Below are 19,326 nucleotides of genomic sequence, written 5' to 3' on the forward strand. Positions count from 1 at the left end.
CATGGCGACCTGCGGGTGCACCAGCCTACCCACCCCGGTTCTATTTAGCCACGTTTTCTAAGCTGCGTGCATGCGTGCAAGCTGCCTGCGCAAGCAAAATGCATGCGTGGAAGGCCGCGCACATGCATGGAATGCGCGCACGCTCATGAAGCTAGCGTGCGTGCATGCTCACATTGTTGGTGCGTAGCAAATCAGTGGTAAACATATATGAAACCCACCTTGCCCAGGATTGATGGACAATGGGCACTGAGCGGCCTGCGAGGAAGAACTAAAGGGGGTTTTATTATACTGCGGTTCGCGCCAAAACCTCAGAGCCGGCTTTTCTTCTTCTGTGCCTGTATGGATCTCTCAGTAAATTTTTACTCTTGGTAATTAAAAAAAATGTCCCAGTAGTTTCTTTTGCTGTACAGGCCAAGGGGACGGTTGTCATTGTAGCTCTTTCCCCTGAGCCAAAGAAATCCCTGCTCTGCTCCTTTCATTACTTTGGATCACTTTTGAAGGGATTTCTTAACGCCTTCGGGGGTGGGGGGGAAAGAGCCAAGGTCCACTTGCTCCAAATAAAGGTGACTGCCAATGAACGTCACTAAATGCCAGGTTATGCAAGAACAGTCTGCCAAATAGACTGCCAGGTTGGCATCCATTCCAGCTGAAAGATCAAGAGACAAAATTGATGTCACTGCTCTCAACCGGCCTTATAGGATTTGTGAAAACCCGAGACAACAGCAATTCAGGCAATTTAGAGCATTGGCAAATGGGGCTTGGCACAGAATGCCCCTTGCACCACCGTGAAGAGCCACGGTGTTGACACGTGCTTTATGTACACGTGAAGGATGTGGCCTTGGCAATGAAGCACAATTATTGTTGAACCCTGGGAGAGAGAGAATAAGGATACGCTTCTCTTCATGGAAGGGGATATTGCTTTCAAGAGCCAAAACAAACAATGGGTCTGTTTCCAAGCCATCTTCTCTTGTTGATTTAATGGTATAAATGTGCTTAGGACACTTCTCCAGGTCTACAGCACAAGCTACACCTCTCAGTGAGCAAGAAGCACCAGAGTGCCAAATGGGGCCTTTACGAAGAGGAAGCTTGATAGGGCAGGTATGTGATTTATTTTTATTTTTTGCCCCCCAATACTACCAAAATGAGAGTAGAATTATCTAAATTGCTGCAACAGGTATACAGTGCAACAAAGAAAGATGGTATGGTTCTTAGATTTCAGTTACTATCCTGTGCATGCCAGCATAAGGATAATCCCCATGGGGTTCAGTGGGAGATTTCTAACAAAGGTTCTAAGAGGTTTGGATTAACCAGAAATGTTCCAAGCAAAAGAGAATTTACAATGGCAAAGGTTTATGAATGGTGGTAGTTAAATTCAACGATATAAAAAGGTACAACAAAATGAAATTCCATCTTGGATTCAAGTAAGACTTTTAAATCAAGGATATAACTTTAATATCCAATATCAATCTTGACTCTTGATGATTATATGGATAGTTCATGTAGTTTTCTTGGCAACATTTCAGGAATTTTCATTGGAGAGTGTATGGACTGACTCCCAAATCACCCAACTGTTTTTGAGTGTAAGGGAAGTCTTTTTATAGTTATAATGTACACTGAAGATGGCATTTAATTTTGTTGTACCATGTACAATGACAATAAAGTAAAGTAAGTAAGTAAGTAAAACTCAGTCTTTCCTAGATCAGTGCACTTAACCATAATACCAAACCACAGTTCTATATAATTCCTAATTTAGGCACTTTCCATATTTGTGAACTTTCAATTCCTAGAATTCCTTACCAGACAGGTTTAATCCAGCATAGCTGTTTAAGGATCAGCAAACGTTGGCTGGTCTGTGAATGTAATTAAACCTCAAATATAGTTATTCAAAATTTAAGTCTCCAAGAGTAATGATTACAATACGATTATGACTGAAACTTCATTTAAGGGGAATTGAAATAGGTAGGCTCAGAAACTGTTTCCTGGCAAAGGTTGGTTTTAAGAGGCGAGAGAGGTAGCATAATAAATTTAAGAGGGATGACCACCGTCCTATAGGAATACTGGGTGGGCTGGAAGAACAGGTAATACAGAGGACACCTGCTTTGCACCTAGGAAATCCCAGGTTTGATGCTCAAGAAACTCCTCCCCAAAATCCTGGAGAGCTGGTGACAATGTAAATACTGGAATTGGCAGTTTCCTCTGTTAGAAGATAAGCAGGCAATTCAATTCATAGTGGCAGAAAAATCCACACCAATTTGGTGCTGTTGTAAAAGAATAGAAACCAGAGTAGAGTAGGTGTCAGGTTGGAGGGTAGAAGGGTTTCAGCAGAGACCAAGAAAGGAGTAAACCAAACAAAGCCTCAAAGGTAGGAAGGGTGGGTTAAGATCTGGAGTAAAAGCACATTAAGAGCTTCATGAGTGTTGTTTATGGAGTGTTTAACCTGGTTTCTTAAATTAACCCATTTCCAGGATCTGTCCCATAAACTAAGGCAGGGAGCTGAGAGGGCTGGGAAAATATCCACAGACCCCACACATCCTGGACATAAATTGTTTCAACTTCTGCCCTCAAAAACGACACTATAAGGCACTGTACACCAGAACTAGACACAAGGACAACTTTTCCCCCAAATGCCATCACTCTGCTTAACAACTAATTCCCACAACACTGTCAAATAATTTACTAATACTGTATTACTATTCTTCTTCTCTTCCTTCCTAGTATTTATCTCTTCCCACTTATGACTATAACCATGTTGCTTGTATCTTTACAATTTATATTGTTTTGTTTACTATTACCATTTGATAGTTTATTAGTAACCTTGACTATCACTAAGTGTTGTATGTTTTTATTTGTGATGAATGTATTTTATTGTCCTTATATAGACTGAGAGCATCTGCACCAAAGACAAATTCCTTGGTGCCCAATCACACTTGGCCAATAAAGAATTCCATTCCATTCTATTCTATTCTGTTAAGCCACAAAAACCATAAATGTAGCAGCTTACGAAATTGCCACTGCTAGATTTGAATTAAAGATGTTGCGTCCACACAACCAACGCTTGTTATTCTTGCTGAGTCCTTGAGCACTTCCAGTCGTTTTCCAGTCAGTCAGTCAGTCAGTCAGTCAGTCTCTCTCTCTCTCCCCCCTCCCCCAATGCTTAAAATCTCAGGCTGCCTGGGGCTTCTTTAGGTGCACTTTGCATCAGGAACTGATGTTTCAAAATGCAGTGCATTCAAATGGCTGTGCAGGCTCCCCCCCAAAAATGTAACCTTTAAGCAGGCCTACAAATTTGAGATCCTTATGTGAGATGCATAAAAGTGAAATGTCCCTAAAGAGGCCTTGAGTTTCCTCATTTAAACTATATTATAAAGCGCTATGTTTAACTATAGAGAAACTCCTAGTACCATTGACCTTTCATTTGACCTACTATGGCTAGGATAAGCAAAAACTGCCATGCTTACTACTCTGCATGGCCCATTTTGAATAGAGAGGCTGAATATGCTGCTTGATCACCTGTCAGAAATGGTGTAGAGCCTCCTGCTTGGAGGGGGGGTGGATTAGATGACCTACAAGGTCCCTGTTAATCAAACACTGCCTATTGCGCAGGCTGCAGCTGAACCTCACCAACAGCGCATCCGCCACAGGCATTTCCCTTCCTGTCCTCTTTGTAACAGGCAGGCATTAGGTAGGTGAAGCTTGCCCACCTCCGTTGCACAGAGGGAATAACTGAAGGCCCCTGAGGCTTGGATTATATCTCCCATTACTGTCTCAAAAGGTGCTCTTTTATAAAAAATTAAATTTGAGACAACTAGGACCTTGGATGATAAGAATCTCCAAAGACATGGTGGCAGGAACAGGGTATGTGTAGTTTGATGAAAAGAAGGACTAAGGGAGACATGATAGCAGTCTTCCAATATCTCAGGGGCTGCCACAAAGAAGAGGGAGTCAAAGTATTCCCCAAAGCACCCGAGGTTGGACAAGAAGCAATGGATGGAGACTATAATCAAGGAGAGAAGCAACCTAGAACTAAAGAGAAATATTATGTCATTAGAACAGTTAACCAGTGGGATGACTTGCCACCAGAAGTTGTGAATGCTCCAACACCGGAAGTCTTTAAGAAGAGGTGTAGGGTGTATGGTGGGTCAAGGTGGCATATTGGGTTTGTATTTTGGGGGGTATGGTCTATGAAAGCGAGGGCTGTGTTTATTACTCAATGTTATATGCCCCGGTCATGCACAGTATACATGTGATTGTATGAAATGAAATGGAAATGGAAATAAACGTATTTAAAAAAAAAAAAAAGAAGAGGTTGGATAACCATTTGTCTGAAATGGTATATAGGGTTTCCTGCCTAAGCAGGGGGTTGGACTAGAAGACCTCCAAGGCCCCTTCCAACACTGTTATTCTAAAGTATGTGACAAGTCCCATAAATCTTGCTGGCTGGGGGTGATGGGAGTCATAGTAGCTCGACACAGAGAGAGGGGGGGAGGGAGGGGGGGGAGAAAGAGAGGGAGGGGGGAAGAGAGGGGGAGGGAGGGAGAGGGGGATAGAGGGAGGGGGGCTCGAAGCACTGATCTGCGGGCGGCCACGTGACCGCGCCCAAGCCCTATCACGTGATTCTCCTGCGCCTCCTCCTGGAGCGAGAGGACGCGGTGCGATGGTGGTGCTGAAGCGGGGGCTTCCGCGGCTGGTGGCTTCGCTGCGGCCGGTGAGCGAGCCTAAAGGCCAGCGGGCGCGGCTCCTCCCGGGCCTTCTGCGGGGTGGCAGCCTCGAGCGCTGCCGTGGCTGGGAAGGAGGCTCCATACGGGGCTTGGACCTTAGGGCAGCTTCCGCGCGCGCTGGGGACTACAGCTTCCAGCAACCCTGGCGCAGAGGGTGAATGGCAGAGGATTCTGGGAGTTGCAGTTGCAGCAAAGAATAATGATCACCTGGAGGGCAGTCTCTCCTTGCCTGGGTTTCTTAGCTTGCAAAGCATTCGCTTTAGATCAGGGATCCCCAAACTTGGTCGTTTTAAGACTTGTGGACTTCAATTCCCAGAATTCTAGGAGTTAAAGTCCACAAGTCTTAAAGTGGAGAAGTTTGAAGACCTCTGCTTTAGATACTGACTTATGGTTTAAGGTTGGCTGTTGGGTTTGTGGGCTGTGTTTTATTTGTGTTGGGAGAACTCCCACCTGCTTGATTCATTTGCCAGTGCAAAATATTTGGAAAAACTCCCAAGCTTCGCCTGAGCCAGAGGGGGTTTGTGTTGTTTGCACTCTGGGATCAGAACAAGTTGGGTCGTGACATGGGTTTCTGCGAGCCCTGAAGTGTTCCGAGATATTTGGGATAAAAGTCAGCCTGCTCAATAACAACATGGGTAGAACATGTGCACACCTCCTTAGGATATGAGTGTGCATGCGTGAGTTATGCCTGAAGCAGGGAGCTGCGGTTGCAGCTTTGAGCCTTCGACTTTGGCTGGGAGTACTGGGGAAAGAGGTGAATTCCACATGCACCTGTGATATGTGGCTGCAACATGGGCAGGATAAGAATAGTATCTTTAACTTTTCCCAGGACTTATGATGCACTCATAATGATTGCTTTTAGAAGGCCAGATCCTGAAGAGGAAACTCAAGTACTTTGGCCCTCTAATGAGAAGGAATGACTCACTGGAGAAGAGCCTGGGAAAGACTGGGGGCAAAAGAAGAAGGGGACAGCAGAGAAGGAGGTGGTTGGATGCAGTCACCAAAGCAGTCGGCATGAGCTTTAATGGACTCCAGAGGATGGTAGAGGACAGGAAGGCCTGGACAAACATTATCCATGTGGTCACAATGGGTCAGACACGACTTCACAACTAACAATAACATGATGCACTCCAATTTGTTTGCTGGCTAGGTTTTTTGGGAGTGTGGGTGAGTCATTCTTATCCTAAGCTAAGTATGGTCCACTTTTTACTTTGTGGAACTGTGCTTGTTGTTGTTGTTGTTGTTGTTGTTATTTTGAAAAGGAAAGAAATGGGTCAGACGATGTAGCCTATGCATTCTCAGCATGACCACCATTGTGCCCAAAATTTCTGTTGCGAAGCAAGAAGCTGAGTTTTGCCGCCGTTTCATGACCTTTGCCACAGATGTTAAGTGAATCATTGCAGTTGTCGATAACATATTTGCTAAGTGAATCCAGCTTCCCTACTGACTTTGCTTGTCAGAAGGTTGCAAAAGGTGACCATATGACCCTGGGAAACTGCAATCGTCATAAATATGAGTCAGTTACCAAATGTCTGAATTTTCATCATGTGACCATTGGGATGCTGCAATAGTCATAGGTGTCAAAAACAGTCGTCACTTTTTTCAATGCTGTTTTAACGTTCAACAGTCACTAAATCAATTGTAAGTCGAGAACTACCTGTATATGCAGGGTTAGGACTTTCTGCTAGGACTTTTATGTGGGTGGAGATGATGATTTAAATATTCATGCTTCAGTAGCACTCAAACCTTTGAGCCTCTTTCTCCAAATCACTCATTTATACTGCTTCAAGGACATTCCCAGGTTGCCTCTCCAATGCCTGTTTACATTCATGAACAAACAACCTGGGAAAGGCTTTGCAACAGCCAGATTGAGCTTTTTGGCAGGCATGGCTGCCTCAGTGCTTTGTGGAGGTGTGCATTGATTGTGCCCATAAGCTTCATGAAGTTTTTTTGTATGCTTTGTTCTTTCATGTCTTTTCGTGTCTTTCATACCTGAAAATGTGCAGAAACATAGCTAGTTTTTAATTCACAGGGAAGGGTTCAGAGGCCACTAAATTGAGGCTTGGGAACCAAAGATAGCTACAGAGCCTCAGATTACCCACTCCTGTCTTAAACGAAGAAAGCATCCTATAATATATTTATGTCTATCTTAAAAATGCACATCAGAAGATGTGAGGTAGCCAGAAAGGATAGCTGAAAAAAGTTGACATATAGGCAGATTTGTTAACTACCACCAATTTCACAATGAACTTTTAACTTTGAGGTTTCCTGCAGCATAGCTTTAGTTCCCTGGAACACAGTGGTTTTCAAAAACAGATGTTTGAAAACAACAGCCATATTCTGCATTGAAGAAGTGTGTATAATATCCGCATGCAGGAATGTCTTACGACAGTGGTGAATTACACCCCAAATGAAGCAATATAAAAGGAGAAACCAAGTCAAATCACAGTACAGTAGTAGGAAGCAAGGCAGAGCCATCCTAAGGGAGGTAGAAAGCTACCTGATTTGGGATCCTTTTGCCTGAAATCTGAGGCAGTGATAGTCCATGATTTCTAAAAGCTCTTTCCCAGCCCTGTCTGGATGTGCCAAGACTGCCTCAGGGACCTTGTGCTTCAGAATGGATTCTCTATTGCTGTGCCAAGGCACTTTTTATTTTCCAAACGTGTGACTTGGGCTCGCCAGTGCTACTCAATGAAGCATCTGTAATTGGATGCCAACTCTGTACAATCGTTTTGCAAACAAAATTCATTGGAATGGAATCGGTATTCCAAAAGGTTAGTCATGAAATAGCCTTAGCTGCTTTGGACTTTGTTGGGAGGGCAAGGTAATTTTTTAAAATACAGGAACAGAAGTAAATTGGGGGAAAAAAATGCTTGAAATTATAAGTGCCAGCCTTGTGCAGCTAATCGGATCTTCCTGGGCCTGATGTTTTCTAAAGACAAACTACAATCCCATGATTCTCAAGGAGTTATAATCAGACACATCTGGAGTCTGAAAGGTTAAAGAATATTAACGTAACTATCACTAGCAAAATTGCATCTCTTGCAGAATCACAAAATAATTTTTCTTCTTAACATTTGATACACTCAGGATGCTAGATGGTCTACTGAATTGGCATTCTTTTCTTTCCCTTGTTTTACAGCTCAGTTTATCAGCAGCTGGAACATTTCCCAAGCATGTGAAAATAGTTGAGGTCGGTCCACGGGATGGTTTGCAGAATGAAAAGGCAAGTGACCTCTGCTAAGCTGTGTTTGGGCTGTGGCTGAAGTTTGAAATAAGTGGCTTTGGTGGTTTTATGCTTGTAAAATGGATGTTTTGACATCAGTGCTATTTTGATTCTTCTCCTAGGTAAAGTATTGGCATAGCTTAAAAATTCAACCTCAAGTCTATGTTCCCAAAATTCCTATCAGTTTAATTACTTGAAATATGCTGGATTGTGCCAGTAAATCAATGTTTATAAAAAAATACCCATTTGGGAGAGTGGGTTTGGACTTATGACCATGTGATTTGCTTAATAACTGCCATAGAAATGCCAAAAAATATCAGGTCCAGCCACACAGTGTTCTAACTTATGACTGCAACAATTTATGACTGAAATTCTGCTGCCAATTGTGGTTATAAATTGAATACTGGTCGTAAGCAATAAGGTTGTTAAGTGAGTTTACATATGACTATGCCTGATTTAAAAGGGGTGCAGTGGCTCAGTGGCTAAGACACTGATCTTGTCGATCTGAAAGGTCGGCAGTTCAGCAGTTCAAATCCCTAGCGCCACATAACAGAGTGAGCTCCCGTTACTTGTCCCAGCTTCTGCCAACCTAGCAGTTCGAAAGCATATAAAAATGCAAGTAGAAAAATAGGGACCATCTTTGGTGGGAAGTTATCAGCGTTCAGCGTTTAGTCATGCCGGCCACATGACCACGGAGTCATCTTCAGACAGCGCTGGCTCTTCGGCTTTGAAATTGAGATGAGCACCTCCCTCTAGAGTCAGGAACGACTAGCACATATGTGCAAGGGGAACCTTTACCTTTACCAATGCCTGATTTTACAACCACTTTTGTTGTGGTTGTTAATCAAATCTGGCTTCGCCCATTGACTTTGTTTTTGGAAACCAACTGGGAAGTAAATCGTGATCACATGAGCTTTTGTGAATACACGTCAGTTGCCAAGCACCCAAACTGCAATCATGGGGATGCTGCAATGGTTATAAATACAAAGACCAGTCATAAGTCCATAACTTCAGCACTGTTCTAACTTTGCACAGTTGCTAAATAAGTGGTCATATGTCAGGGACTTACCTGTATGCAGAATCACAAGTAGGGAGCTTTCTTGCAATGGTCAGTCTCAAAGGCTGGCTGGCTGGCATTGGCAAACCTGAGAAAAGGAAGTGTTTACAAATCTGAATGATGTCACAACGTCAACAAAATTAAATCCGGCAAATGTGTTTCTGTTTATTATAATAGGTATGTTATTTCTGTGTTCCTGCTGGTTTGTGGGCTCATTTTAAAAATCCACAGTTAAGGAAGATACAAAGGAGAAAAAAACAGAAAGGGTTTTAGAATGTAGTGATTCAGCCACAACTAAATGTTGAGAAGGAAATACAATTACCGTGTTTCCCTGAAAATAAGAGTCTTATTTCCTTTTGACCTCCCCCCCCCAAAAGCCCTCGGCCTTATTTTCAGGAAGGTCTTATTATTTTTGAGGTGCAGAAGGTGGTGAGCGTGGTCACCTCATGGCTGCTGCTGTGTTGCAATATTTTTTGCCGGGGGAGGGGGGGGTTATTTTAGTGCATGCGCTCAAAAGCCTGATTGGGCTTCTTATCTGGGGAAGGCTTATTTTCGGAAAAATAGGGTATGGAATTGCTGTTAAAGGGAAAATCTCTGTCTTTCTCTCTCTTTTCAGAATATTGTTCCCACCCAGGTGAAAATTGATTTAATCAACATGCTGTCAGAGACGGGTCTCTCCGTTATAGAAGCCACCAGTTTTGTTTCTCCAAAATGGGTACCTCAGGTCAGTTATGGAAAAGGCCATAAAGGAGTTGGCTACACAAGCTACAGTTACTTTGCTCCTTTGCAAGATCTAGTTCGGCTTTTTTGACATACATTAATTAAAGCACAGTCTTTGGCTTAGTCTTTGGTATAAATGAATGTCTCAGCTTGGTTTCTTTCATAAGGAGAGGCACAATTTATGTTTTTCCAGCTAATCGCAGTAAATGCTGAATCAAAGGGCTTGGAGGTGTTCTACACCAGGAACGTTGAACCTTAGCAACTTTTAAGACTTGTGGATTTCAACTCCCAGAATTCTGGGAATTGAAGTCCACAAGACTTAAAGTTGCCAAGGTTGGACATTCCTGTTCTCCTTTTACAAAGGGTGACTAGTCATCTCATTTAGGCAAGAAAAATAAAATGCACAGGTACAGTATATGTGGTACCTTGCTCAATAGTAGTAACCGTGAGAGGGATCTCGGAGTCCTAGTAGACACCATTTAAATAGGAGCCAGCCGTGTGCAGCAGCTGCCAAAAAACCCAACACAGTTCTAGGCTGCATAAACAGAGGGATAGAATCAAGATCATGTCAAGTGTTAATACCACTTTATAATGCCTTTGTAAGACCACACTTGGAATACTGCATTCAGTTTTAGTCGCCACGGTGTAAAAAATGAAAAGAAGGACTAGGGGAGACATGATAGCAGTATCTCAGGGGCTGCCACAAAGAAGAGGAGTCAAACTATTCTCCAAAGTGCCTGAAGGCAGGAAAAGAAGCAATGGGTGGAAACTAATCAAGGAGAGAAGCAACTTAGAACTAAGGAGAAATTCCCTGACAGTTAGAACAATTAATCAATGGAACAAAGTTGCCTCCAGAAGTTGTGAATGCTCCAACACTGGAAGTTTTTAAGAAGATGTTGGATAACCATTTGTCTGAAGTGGTGTAGGGTTTCCTACCTGGGGGGGTTGGACTAGAAGACCTCCAAGGTCCCTTCCAACTCTTGTTATTCTATTCTAGTACTGCATGTGGCAGGATTATTTCTGAGGAATTTAAGCCTGCTCTTTGTTCTTCCTTTTGGTACCTAGATGGCTGACCACACAGAAGTTATGCAAGGCATCAGGAAGGTCTCTGGGGTCAGCTACCCCGTTCTCACGCCGAACCTCAAGGGATTTGAAGCAGCGGTAAGAGAAATCTGCAGTCGAAAAGCTCCTAGGCCCTTGCGCTAGTAGGGAAGGTACTAATGAGTGGAGCTATAAGACCTTTTGAACTCATCTCTCACAGTGCTCTTTGATAGGCACAGGAAGTCCTCAGGTAATGACCATAAGGGAGCCTTCCCATTATGGTCGTAAGTGGTGACAATCTTGCCATCTTTTCTCTGGTGGTTGTTAAGCAAATCCATGGTTTGCTACAGGCCAGATTTACTGAACATCGGAAGTAAAAGTGCCGGTTTTCAACAAAACTGTCTTAAATTGTGGTCACATGAACAAAGGTCCCTGCTAATAGCTGTAAATATGGCCTGGTTGCTAAGCACATCCAAAGGGCGGTTATATGACAATGGGGGATCCCCTCATTATTCCCTCCCTCCCGTCAGAACTTTGAATCCAGGTCGCAAGCACCTCCCAGTTAGGTCCATCAGAAGTTCAAATGGTCACCAAGCAACCAGTCGTAAGTTGAGGAATATCTATCTATCTTCTCTGTCTGAATTGAAAAAGCAGATCCAATAAAGCAATAGGAAGGCAATGCAGAATGGAGAATTATAAAAGCCAAACAGGAAAGCTGATACAGAGGGCTGTATAATTACTTTATATTGTTATGTATGTTTTGTGTTTTGTTTGTTCTTGTGGAGGTTTTCTTTCTGTTTTCAAAGATTAAAACATTCAATCAAAATTATTTTAAAAAGAAAAAGCAGATCCATATCTTAAGCCAGGCACATCATTAGCCTAGGCTGAAGTGCTACAGCTGGCTCTCCCATTTGCTGCTTTGGCACTGCATTTCTGGTTTCTCATCCAGAGTATCTGCTTCCCTGTGTTTTGAGGAAGTAGTTGTCTGGAACAGTTTGTTTCTCAGCAAGTTGGTGGTGTGTCCCACCAGCAGAATTCGCAGCAGATTCGGACAGTGAGGAGGTTGGGGAGGAAGATGGGCCAGTCCTGGAGTCTGGGGAAGGCTCTGATGAGGGCTCTGTGTCGGAGGCAGAGAGGAGGCCAGAGCCATCTGACAGTTATCAGCTACCTTCAGAGTCAGACATCAATGAGGCAGATGAACAGCTGGAGCCTGTTCCCAGTGTGCGCATGTGCAGAGTTGCCAGACGAAGGGAACAGATAAAGAACAGGGGTCGACTTGGGAGTAAGGCCACAGGTGGACGATGAATGGCCCCTCCCAGAGGAAATAAAAGAGGAGCAAAAGGAGAGTGTAGTTTGCAGGAGACAGTTAGTTCCCTTAATTGGTTCATGACCCTCCGAGGCTCCTTGGCAAGTTTTGCAGATATCGGCCTGTCAGCTCTCCAAGCCAGAGAAGGTCTGTGACTGTAAATCATCCCTTGAAAGACTTTGCTGGATGTGAATGAGCAGAATTCACAGTAAATTAATAAAAGGGTTTTTTGCTTCAGGCTCTTGGGAAGCCTCAGTCAACAGTTGGCTTGGTGACCTTGGCCAGTTACACTCCCAGCCAACTGATTCATAGGGTTATTGCAGTGGGAAAAACAGGAGGAAGGGAGTATTAGGTACGTTTGTTATCTTGTGGTGGAATCTCCAGCTAGCATGGGGAGGGGGGGAGGAGTGAAGTGGGGGCTGAGCTTAGAGTCCTCGCACAGCAGGAAGCGGTGCAGGCCTGACACCTCCGGTATCTCTGAAACCTTATCTGACTAACCCCAAGAGCATCTGGCAAGATTCCTGTAAATAGGCATTGCAACAATGAAGAAGTAACTTTGAACAGCTCAGGGAGTTGTTCTGATTCCTTGTTCCTGATACTTATGAAAGCAATAAAGGTGGGATAAAAATCTAATGAGTAAATAATAGATAAATTCGTTGTGAGGGAAGGAACAAGGGCTATGCTTTTCTGAAGAGAGAAATGTATAATATCTAAGCTCTTTTTTATGTTGTTGGTAGGTGACAGCCGGAGCCAAGGAGGTGTCAATCTTCGGGGCAGCCTCCGAGCTTTTCACAAAAAAGAACATCAACTGTTCCATAGAGGAGAGCCTGCAAAGGTTTAGCGACGTTCTGCGGGCATCAAAAGAAGCCAGTATTCCAGTCCGAGGGTAAATATTAGCACCGCAGGCTGATTTGAGTGATGAACAAGCATCCTTATGTGTAGCCTATGAGGAGGAGAAAGGAAGGCTGAGACATGGAAGAAAGAGGGATCTAAGCCGGAGACGATCCAGCATCCTTTCCAGAAAACACAAAAATGTTTCTTTTAGCTCAGTCTTCCCCCAATCTGGCACTCTTCAAATGTTTTCAGCCTGCAACTCCCAAATTGAAAGTTCTATTTATAGCAGTTAGTCCTCATGATAATAAAAAGTCTCCTTCTCCTCTGTAGATGTTTAAAAAAAAAAAAAAACTTACACGACCTGGTAACTTCCCTTTGTAATAGTAATTGTGGGAAGAGGTAATATTGATTCTGTCCCCCCCCCATCAAAAAAGTATCACCGTATTTTTCAGACTGTAAGACGCTCCAAAGTATAGGATGCACCTAGCTTTTGAGGAGGAAAACAAGAAAAAAAAAATCTGCATCCCAGCAATTTGCCTCCTTGCAGCAAACAGTTTGGTCAGCTTAAGCACAGCCTAATTTAGCACGAGCAGCTGATTGGCGGTTGGATCAGCCGCCTGGAGTTGCGCCAATCAGCTATTCCAGGTTGCGGAGATTGCCACCACCTATCACTGCTGCCTCATATCACCGCCTCCACACATCCCATTTTGGGCCTCTGCGCCTCCGAGCTGAGAAAGGGACAGGTAGAGGCTGAAAACAGACACTCGGAGACCAAAAATGGGGTGCACGGAGGCGGTGATAGGTGCGGCCTGGAACAGCTGATTGTAGCTATTCCGGGAGGCCGATCCAACCGCCAATCAGCTGCTCATGCTAAACTAGGCTGTGCTGAAGCTGACCAGGCTGTTTGCTGCAAGGAGGCAAATTGCTGGGAGGCAGAGGCGGAAGGGTGGGGGCCAGCGGGTGGATGGAGTTTCGGCAACATTCACTCTATAAGACATACAGGCATTTTCAACCACTTTGGGGCGGAGTGAGTGGAGATGTCCGTCCTATAGTGTGAAAAATAAGGTATGTTATGGATAGATCTCTCGTGACTGGACCCAAGGGAGGCAGGGGCTGCTAACTTTCATTAACCGATCTCCCATGATTTTACATGACAACATTGCATTTTCTTCCCTTCTCCATGCAGCTACGTCTCCTGCGTTCTTGGCTGCCCTTATGAAGGAAAGATTTCTCCCGCTAAAGTGGCAGAGGTGAGTTCGTGGCGTCAGCTGCTCAGAAGAGGTGTTCTTTTTTGTAAACGAAATCCTACCTTTTGCAAAAAACAAAGATAAGCCTTTGAGAAGAGAGAATTTCACCACTCGTGTATTGACCCACTGACTGAGTAGGATTTGCCTTCTGTTCTGATGTCATTGCAAGGACACGAGAGACCATAGATTAGAGAAGTGAGGGAGAAACATTTCAGCACCTGAATGCCCAAACCGGAACACGCGTGCACACACTCCCTGTGGGACAATTTTGGCACGCCATAAGAAAAAGGTTCGCCATCACTGATTGCAATCTTCATGATCTCAGTCGTACTTGTGCTATGGATTCCGCAAACAGTTTTTGTTCTCGGCCTCACTTGAGAGGCTCAACCTGGGAGCCTCTATGACAGTGTGACAGTGGTGGAGAAGCTATGACACGCGTGCCAGAGGTGGCACTTGGAGCCCTCTCTGTGGGCACGGGTGGCGTTGCTTCAGCCCAGATCCATCGTGTTTCTCTCAGCGGGGGGATGGGGGTGGAGAGGGAGGGAGGAAAAGAGAAGGAGGGAAAGAGAAATGATATTACAAAAGTTTTTCTTTTTGTTGTTAAATATAATATTTCAAAAGCAGAAAAAAATGAAGGGGCATAAAAGTGCATTTATAACGTTTTTCTTAGAACAATTAGTTGAATTCTGCCTTGTTTATCATTATTTTTGGTAGTAAAACCTCATTATTCAGGTTAAATTGTCGTGTTGGCACTTTGCGCTAAGTGGGTTTTGGGTTGCAGTTTAGGCATTCGGTGCCGAAAAGGTTCGCCATCACTGCTCTATGGAGATTCTCAATCATCCCCTGTCATAGTTGTCACAAAGGTGTTTTTTTTCCAAAAAGGCAACTGGACTTTCTTGGAGTTTTCTTGGAAGACAGTTCACTCCTCATCCAAGAACTGAAGAAGCTTCTTGCATGAGAAGCAAAATGTTTTCAAAGAAAACACCCAAGGAAGTCCAGTTGCCTTTTGGGGGGGAAAAAACACATTTGGCTCAACCCGAAGTTCTAATATTTACCTGCCATTTGCAGCTATTATGGCAAGATAATGAGGGCAAACCGGATTGAGCATCCAAAGCAGAGCATTTAATAGCGGCAGGGAAAAATTAACAGAGGAGGAAATGCAACAGAGTCACTCACCTTTTCCAGGGAAAGAAAATCCTGAAGATGAATCCATCCTGATTATATAATTGTGTGTTGAATTTTCAACCAAAGAAAAACAATAAGAAGCTACAATTTTATTTAAAAGCACCTGTTTTTATGTGACAGGTGTCAAAGAAAATGTACGCGATGGGGTGCTATGAGATTTCCCTTGGCGACACCATTGGCGTGGGGACCCCAGGCAACATGAAGGAGATGCTTTCGGCAGTCATGAAAGAGGTGCCCGTTGAAGCTCTTGCTGTCCACTGCCACGACACTTACGGACAAGCTCTTGCCAATACACTAGTCGCACTACAGGTGAGTTTCCCCCTCAGTCTTTAAAGCAACCTTTAGACGTAGTCCTTGACTTATGACTGACACAAAAAATGACGTCGTCAGGGGTGGAAAATCAGAAGTCCAAGGTTTATTGCAAGCTTATGTTCTCTACAAGAACCTGAACTACTAACAGTCAAGGGAAATTAGTGGGAGATAAGAATAGAAAGGAATTCAGGTAGGCCTGGACTTAGATCTCTTGGCACGAATGGACTCTAGAGTGATGACGCATTTGACCTCCCGGGCCACGTCATCTCCTACAAACGTAGATTCAAAGTTCCAGCAGTTGGGCCCCCTTTGCAATCATGTAACCGAACCAGATGCTCAGCAACAAAACTCACATTTGCTGCATACCACAGTCATGAGACTGCATTTTATGACTTGTTAACAATATCTGAGCATTACGGTCATATGTCGAGGACCACCTGTAATAAAATGAAACCAGTTTGCTCACCACTTACTTTCTCTAAATCAAATCTGAGCATTAGGCAGGTCCTGTGAATGAGAATATTGGTAAAGAAGGCATACATATAAAAGAGAATGCAGTATTGCAGGCAAACTTTGCCCACAGCCTTGAGTTCGATCCTGACTGGCTCAAGGTTCACTCAGCTTTCCATTCTTCTGAGGTCAATAAAATGAGGACCCAGATTGTGGGGGCAATGTGCTGACATTTTAAACCACCCAGAGAGTGCTGTAAAGCACTTTAGGGTGGTATATAAGTCTATGTACTACTGTATTTCCCCGAAAATAAGATAGGGTCTTATTTTCTTTTGACCTTTTGACTTTGAAGCACTTGGCCTTATTTTCGGGGAGGTCTTATTATTTTTGAGGTGCAGGACACGGCGAGCGTGGTCACCTCGTGGCTGCTGCTGTGTTGCAATATTTTTTGGGGGGTGTATTTTGTGAGGAGGTCTTATTTTAGTGCATGGGCTCAAAAGCCCGATTGGGCTTATTATCTGGGGAGGACTTATCTTAGGGGAAACAGAGTAAATAATATATATTTTTCAAAAAAAGAGAGAGTGAGAGAAGAGAAACCTTATTTGGATCTTCAAAGGCTTGCTCAGTTCCTAAGCTGTAATTTCTCACAATAGATTATGATTGCAAACCATTCTTAAAGGGTTCTATTTCTGTTTGCAGATGGGTGTGAATGTAGTCGATTCATCGGTTGCTGGCCTTGGAGGCTGTCCTTATGCTCAGGGAGCATCAGGGAATGTGGCAACAGAAGACATGGTGTACATGCTGCATGGCCTTGGGATTCATACAGTAAGTGAGAAGCTGAGTGTTGTGGCCCACCAGTGGCCGGCGGAGCTGACAGCACTTTCGGACAGTGAGGAGGTTGGGGAGGAACTTGGGCGAGTCCTGGAGTCTGGGGAAGGCTCGGATGAGGGCTCTGAGTCGGAGGCAGAGAGGGGGCCAGGGCCGTCTGACAGTTATCAGCTGCCTTCAGAGTCAGACAGCAATGAGGCAGATGAACAGCTGGAGCCTGTTCCCAGTGTGCGCATGTGCAGAGTTGCCAGATGAAGGAAAGAGCTAAAGAACAGGGGTCAACTTGGGAGTAAGGCCACAGATGGACAATGAATGGCCCCTCCCAGAGGAAATAAAAGAGGAGCAAAAGGGGAGTGGAATTTGCAGGAGACAATTAGTTTGCTTAATTGTTTCATGATTCTTGAGACTCCTTGCCAAGTTTTGCAAATATTAGCCTGGCAGCCTTTTGTCTTCAAAAGATTTTGCATTTGAGTGTTTTGGATGTTTCTGCAAATAGTTCTAAGCCACATGAAACAGAATATTGGCAGAATATTATACAGATAGTCCTTGACTTACAACAGTTCATTTAGTGACCATTCAAAGTTACAGTGACACTGGAAAAGTGACATGACCATTTTTCACACTTACAACTGTTGCAGCCTCTTTGTGGTCCGATGATCAAAATTCGGACACTTGGCAAGTGGTTCATGTTTATGACGGTTGCAGTGTCCCAGGGTGACGTGATCTCACCTTTTGTGACATTCTGACAAAGTGAATGGGGAAGCCAGCCAGATTCACTTAACAGCTGCAGCGATTCACTTAACAACTGTGGCAAGAAAGGTCGTAAAATGGGGCAAAATTCACTTAACCGTCTTGCTTAGCAGCAGAACTTTTGGGTTCAGGTGTGGTTGGAAGTTGAGGACTATCTTTTATAGCTTTGTGGATGCAAAATAAACAGCTGCCTTCCCCCCCCCCCCTCTTTTTACCTATCAAGGGTGTGGATCTATCAAAGGTCCTTGAAGCAGGCACTTTCATCTGCAAGATGCTGAACCGGAAGACCAGTTCAAAAGTCGCACAGGCCACCTGCAAATTGTGAAGTAGACCAGTGCCTTTCCTGGACTTGCTGGGATCAAAACTGCATGACAGTCTGGAAACTGCCTTGTTACCATTTGTCCCCCCAACTTTATTTAAGCACTATCCAATGACTCGGAATTAAAAAGACAAGAAGATGAAACTGCTGGATTTTACACTAAGAGGAAGAAGACATTAAAAGACTGTAGAACACCGCATCTGCCTATCAAGCAGGTTGGATGTATTTGAAGATGGATGTTGCAATTGTTTTAAGGAGAAAATGTATTGTTCTTGTCCTTATTTTTGACTTGGGTCTCTTGTGCCTGAAATCTGTTTTGTACCTAGGGCCATTCACACTGCCCAGCACCTCCACTGTCTCTCCAGTGCTGGGCTTTCTAAAGGTTTTAACTGTCAGGGCAAGCTTCCCTTTTCATAAGCTCTTGGATCATTATGATCCTTTTTAGATGCAGTGGTCCTGGGGAATTCTGGGAGTTGAAGTCCACACATCTTAAAAGTGGCCAAAGTTGAGAAACACCGGTCTAGTGGTCCTTGTCAAACATTGAAGCAAGAAAACGTACGCTGGGATTTCTCTAAAAATAAAAATAAAATATTTTTACTCTGGGTTTGAATGTTATTTGTGCCATTTGATTTGTGCTAATGTTCTGCCCAAGGGAATCAAGGAGTAGTCAGAGGCAATCATGCAGTTGGTAGCCCTCAACTTAGAACCATTCATTTAATGACCAAAGTTGCAACGGCAAAAAAGTGACTTATGACCGTTTTTCACATTTATGGCCATTGCAGCCTCCCATGGTCACGTGATCAAAATTCAGAGGCTTGGCAACTGGTATGAATTTATGATCCCAGAGTCATGTGACCACCTTTTGCGTCCTGACACAGTCAATGGGGAAGCCAGATTCACTTTACAACTTGGTTACTAAATTAACACCTGCAGTGATTCACTTAACAACTGTGGTTCAGAGTTTCCGAGTGACAGGACTGATGTTTGCAAATGTTTCTAGCAATTTTGCGAGTGGTCTGTCCACTTATGACCGACTGACCAAGCGCGTCTTGGATTTGCTTGGCACTGATTAACTTGTTGCTGGACTTTCAACCTCGCAATTTGGGGCTACTCCTGTCATTGAACTTTGCACTTTAGCACTACTTTTGGGGGGGATCGATCTTGGGGTCCAGCCCAGGTCTTACACATGAAGATAAATAAGGTCCCAGACCGAAGCTCTATGCGCCTGGGGCGCTTCTGGATATTTCCTTGTCTGAGCTGGATGTTAACAAGGGTGTCCAACCTTGGCCATGCTGGCTGGGGAATTCTGGGAGTTGAAGTTCACAAGTCTTAA

The 19,326-nt window shown here is 44.0% G+C and overlaps 1 protein-coding gene across 2 annotated transcripts; it reads left to right on the forward strand.

The window, feature by feature from the left end:
* Nucleotides 1-972: 972 nt before the first annotated feature.
* On the forward strand, nt 973-18,597 carry HMGCL (3-hydroxy-3-methylglutaryl-CoA lyase). 2 transcript variants are annotated; one of them, XM_032227302.1, is made up of 9 exons: nt 973-1,098; nt 7,861-7,944; nt 9,618-9,725; nt 10,787-10,882; nt 12,806-12,954; nt 14,089-14,152; nt 15,455-15,643; nt 16,796-16,921; nt 17,898-18,597. In XM_032227302.1, the coding sequence occupies exons 1-9, from the start codon at nt 988-990 to the stop codon at nt 17,997-17,999; spliced, it is 1,029 nt and encodes a 342-aa protein (XP_032083193.1). In that variant the 5' UTR covers nt 973-987; the 3' UTR covers nt 18,000-18,597. The 2 variants fall into 2 exon arrangements, with proteins under 2 accessions (XP_032083193.1, XP_032083194.1); XM_032227303.1 differs by lacking the exon at nt 973-1,098 and adding an exon at nt 4,615-4,705.
* Nucleotides 18,598-19,326: the final 729 nt, after the last annotated feature.

This window comes from Thamnophis elegans, chromosome 12 (assembly GCF_009769535.1).
Source record: "Thamnophis elegans isolate rThaEle1 chromosome 12, rThaEle1.pri, whole genome shotgun sequence".
Taxonomy (NCBI): domain Eukaryota; kingdom Metazoa; phylum Chordata; class Lepidosauria; order Squamata; family Colubridae; genus Thamnophis; species Thamnophis elegans.

Bases quoted from the DNA above. Each gene is read 5' to 3' on its own strand.
- HMGCL (XM_032227302.1), top strand. From the start codon at position 988: ATGTGCTTAGGACACTTCTCCAGGTCTACAGCACAAGCTACACCTCTC. The intron at 9,726-10,786 runs GTCAGTTATGGA...TTTGGTACCTAG, and splicing joins CTCCAAAATGGGTACCTCAG to ATGGCTGACCACACAGAAGT. The intron at 10,883-12,805 runs GTAAGAGAAATC...TGTTGTTGGTAG, and splicing joins TCAAGGGATTTGAAGCAGCG to GTGACAGCCGGAGCCAAGGA.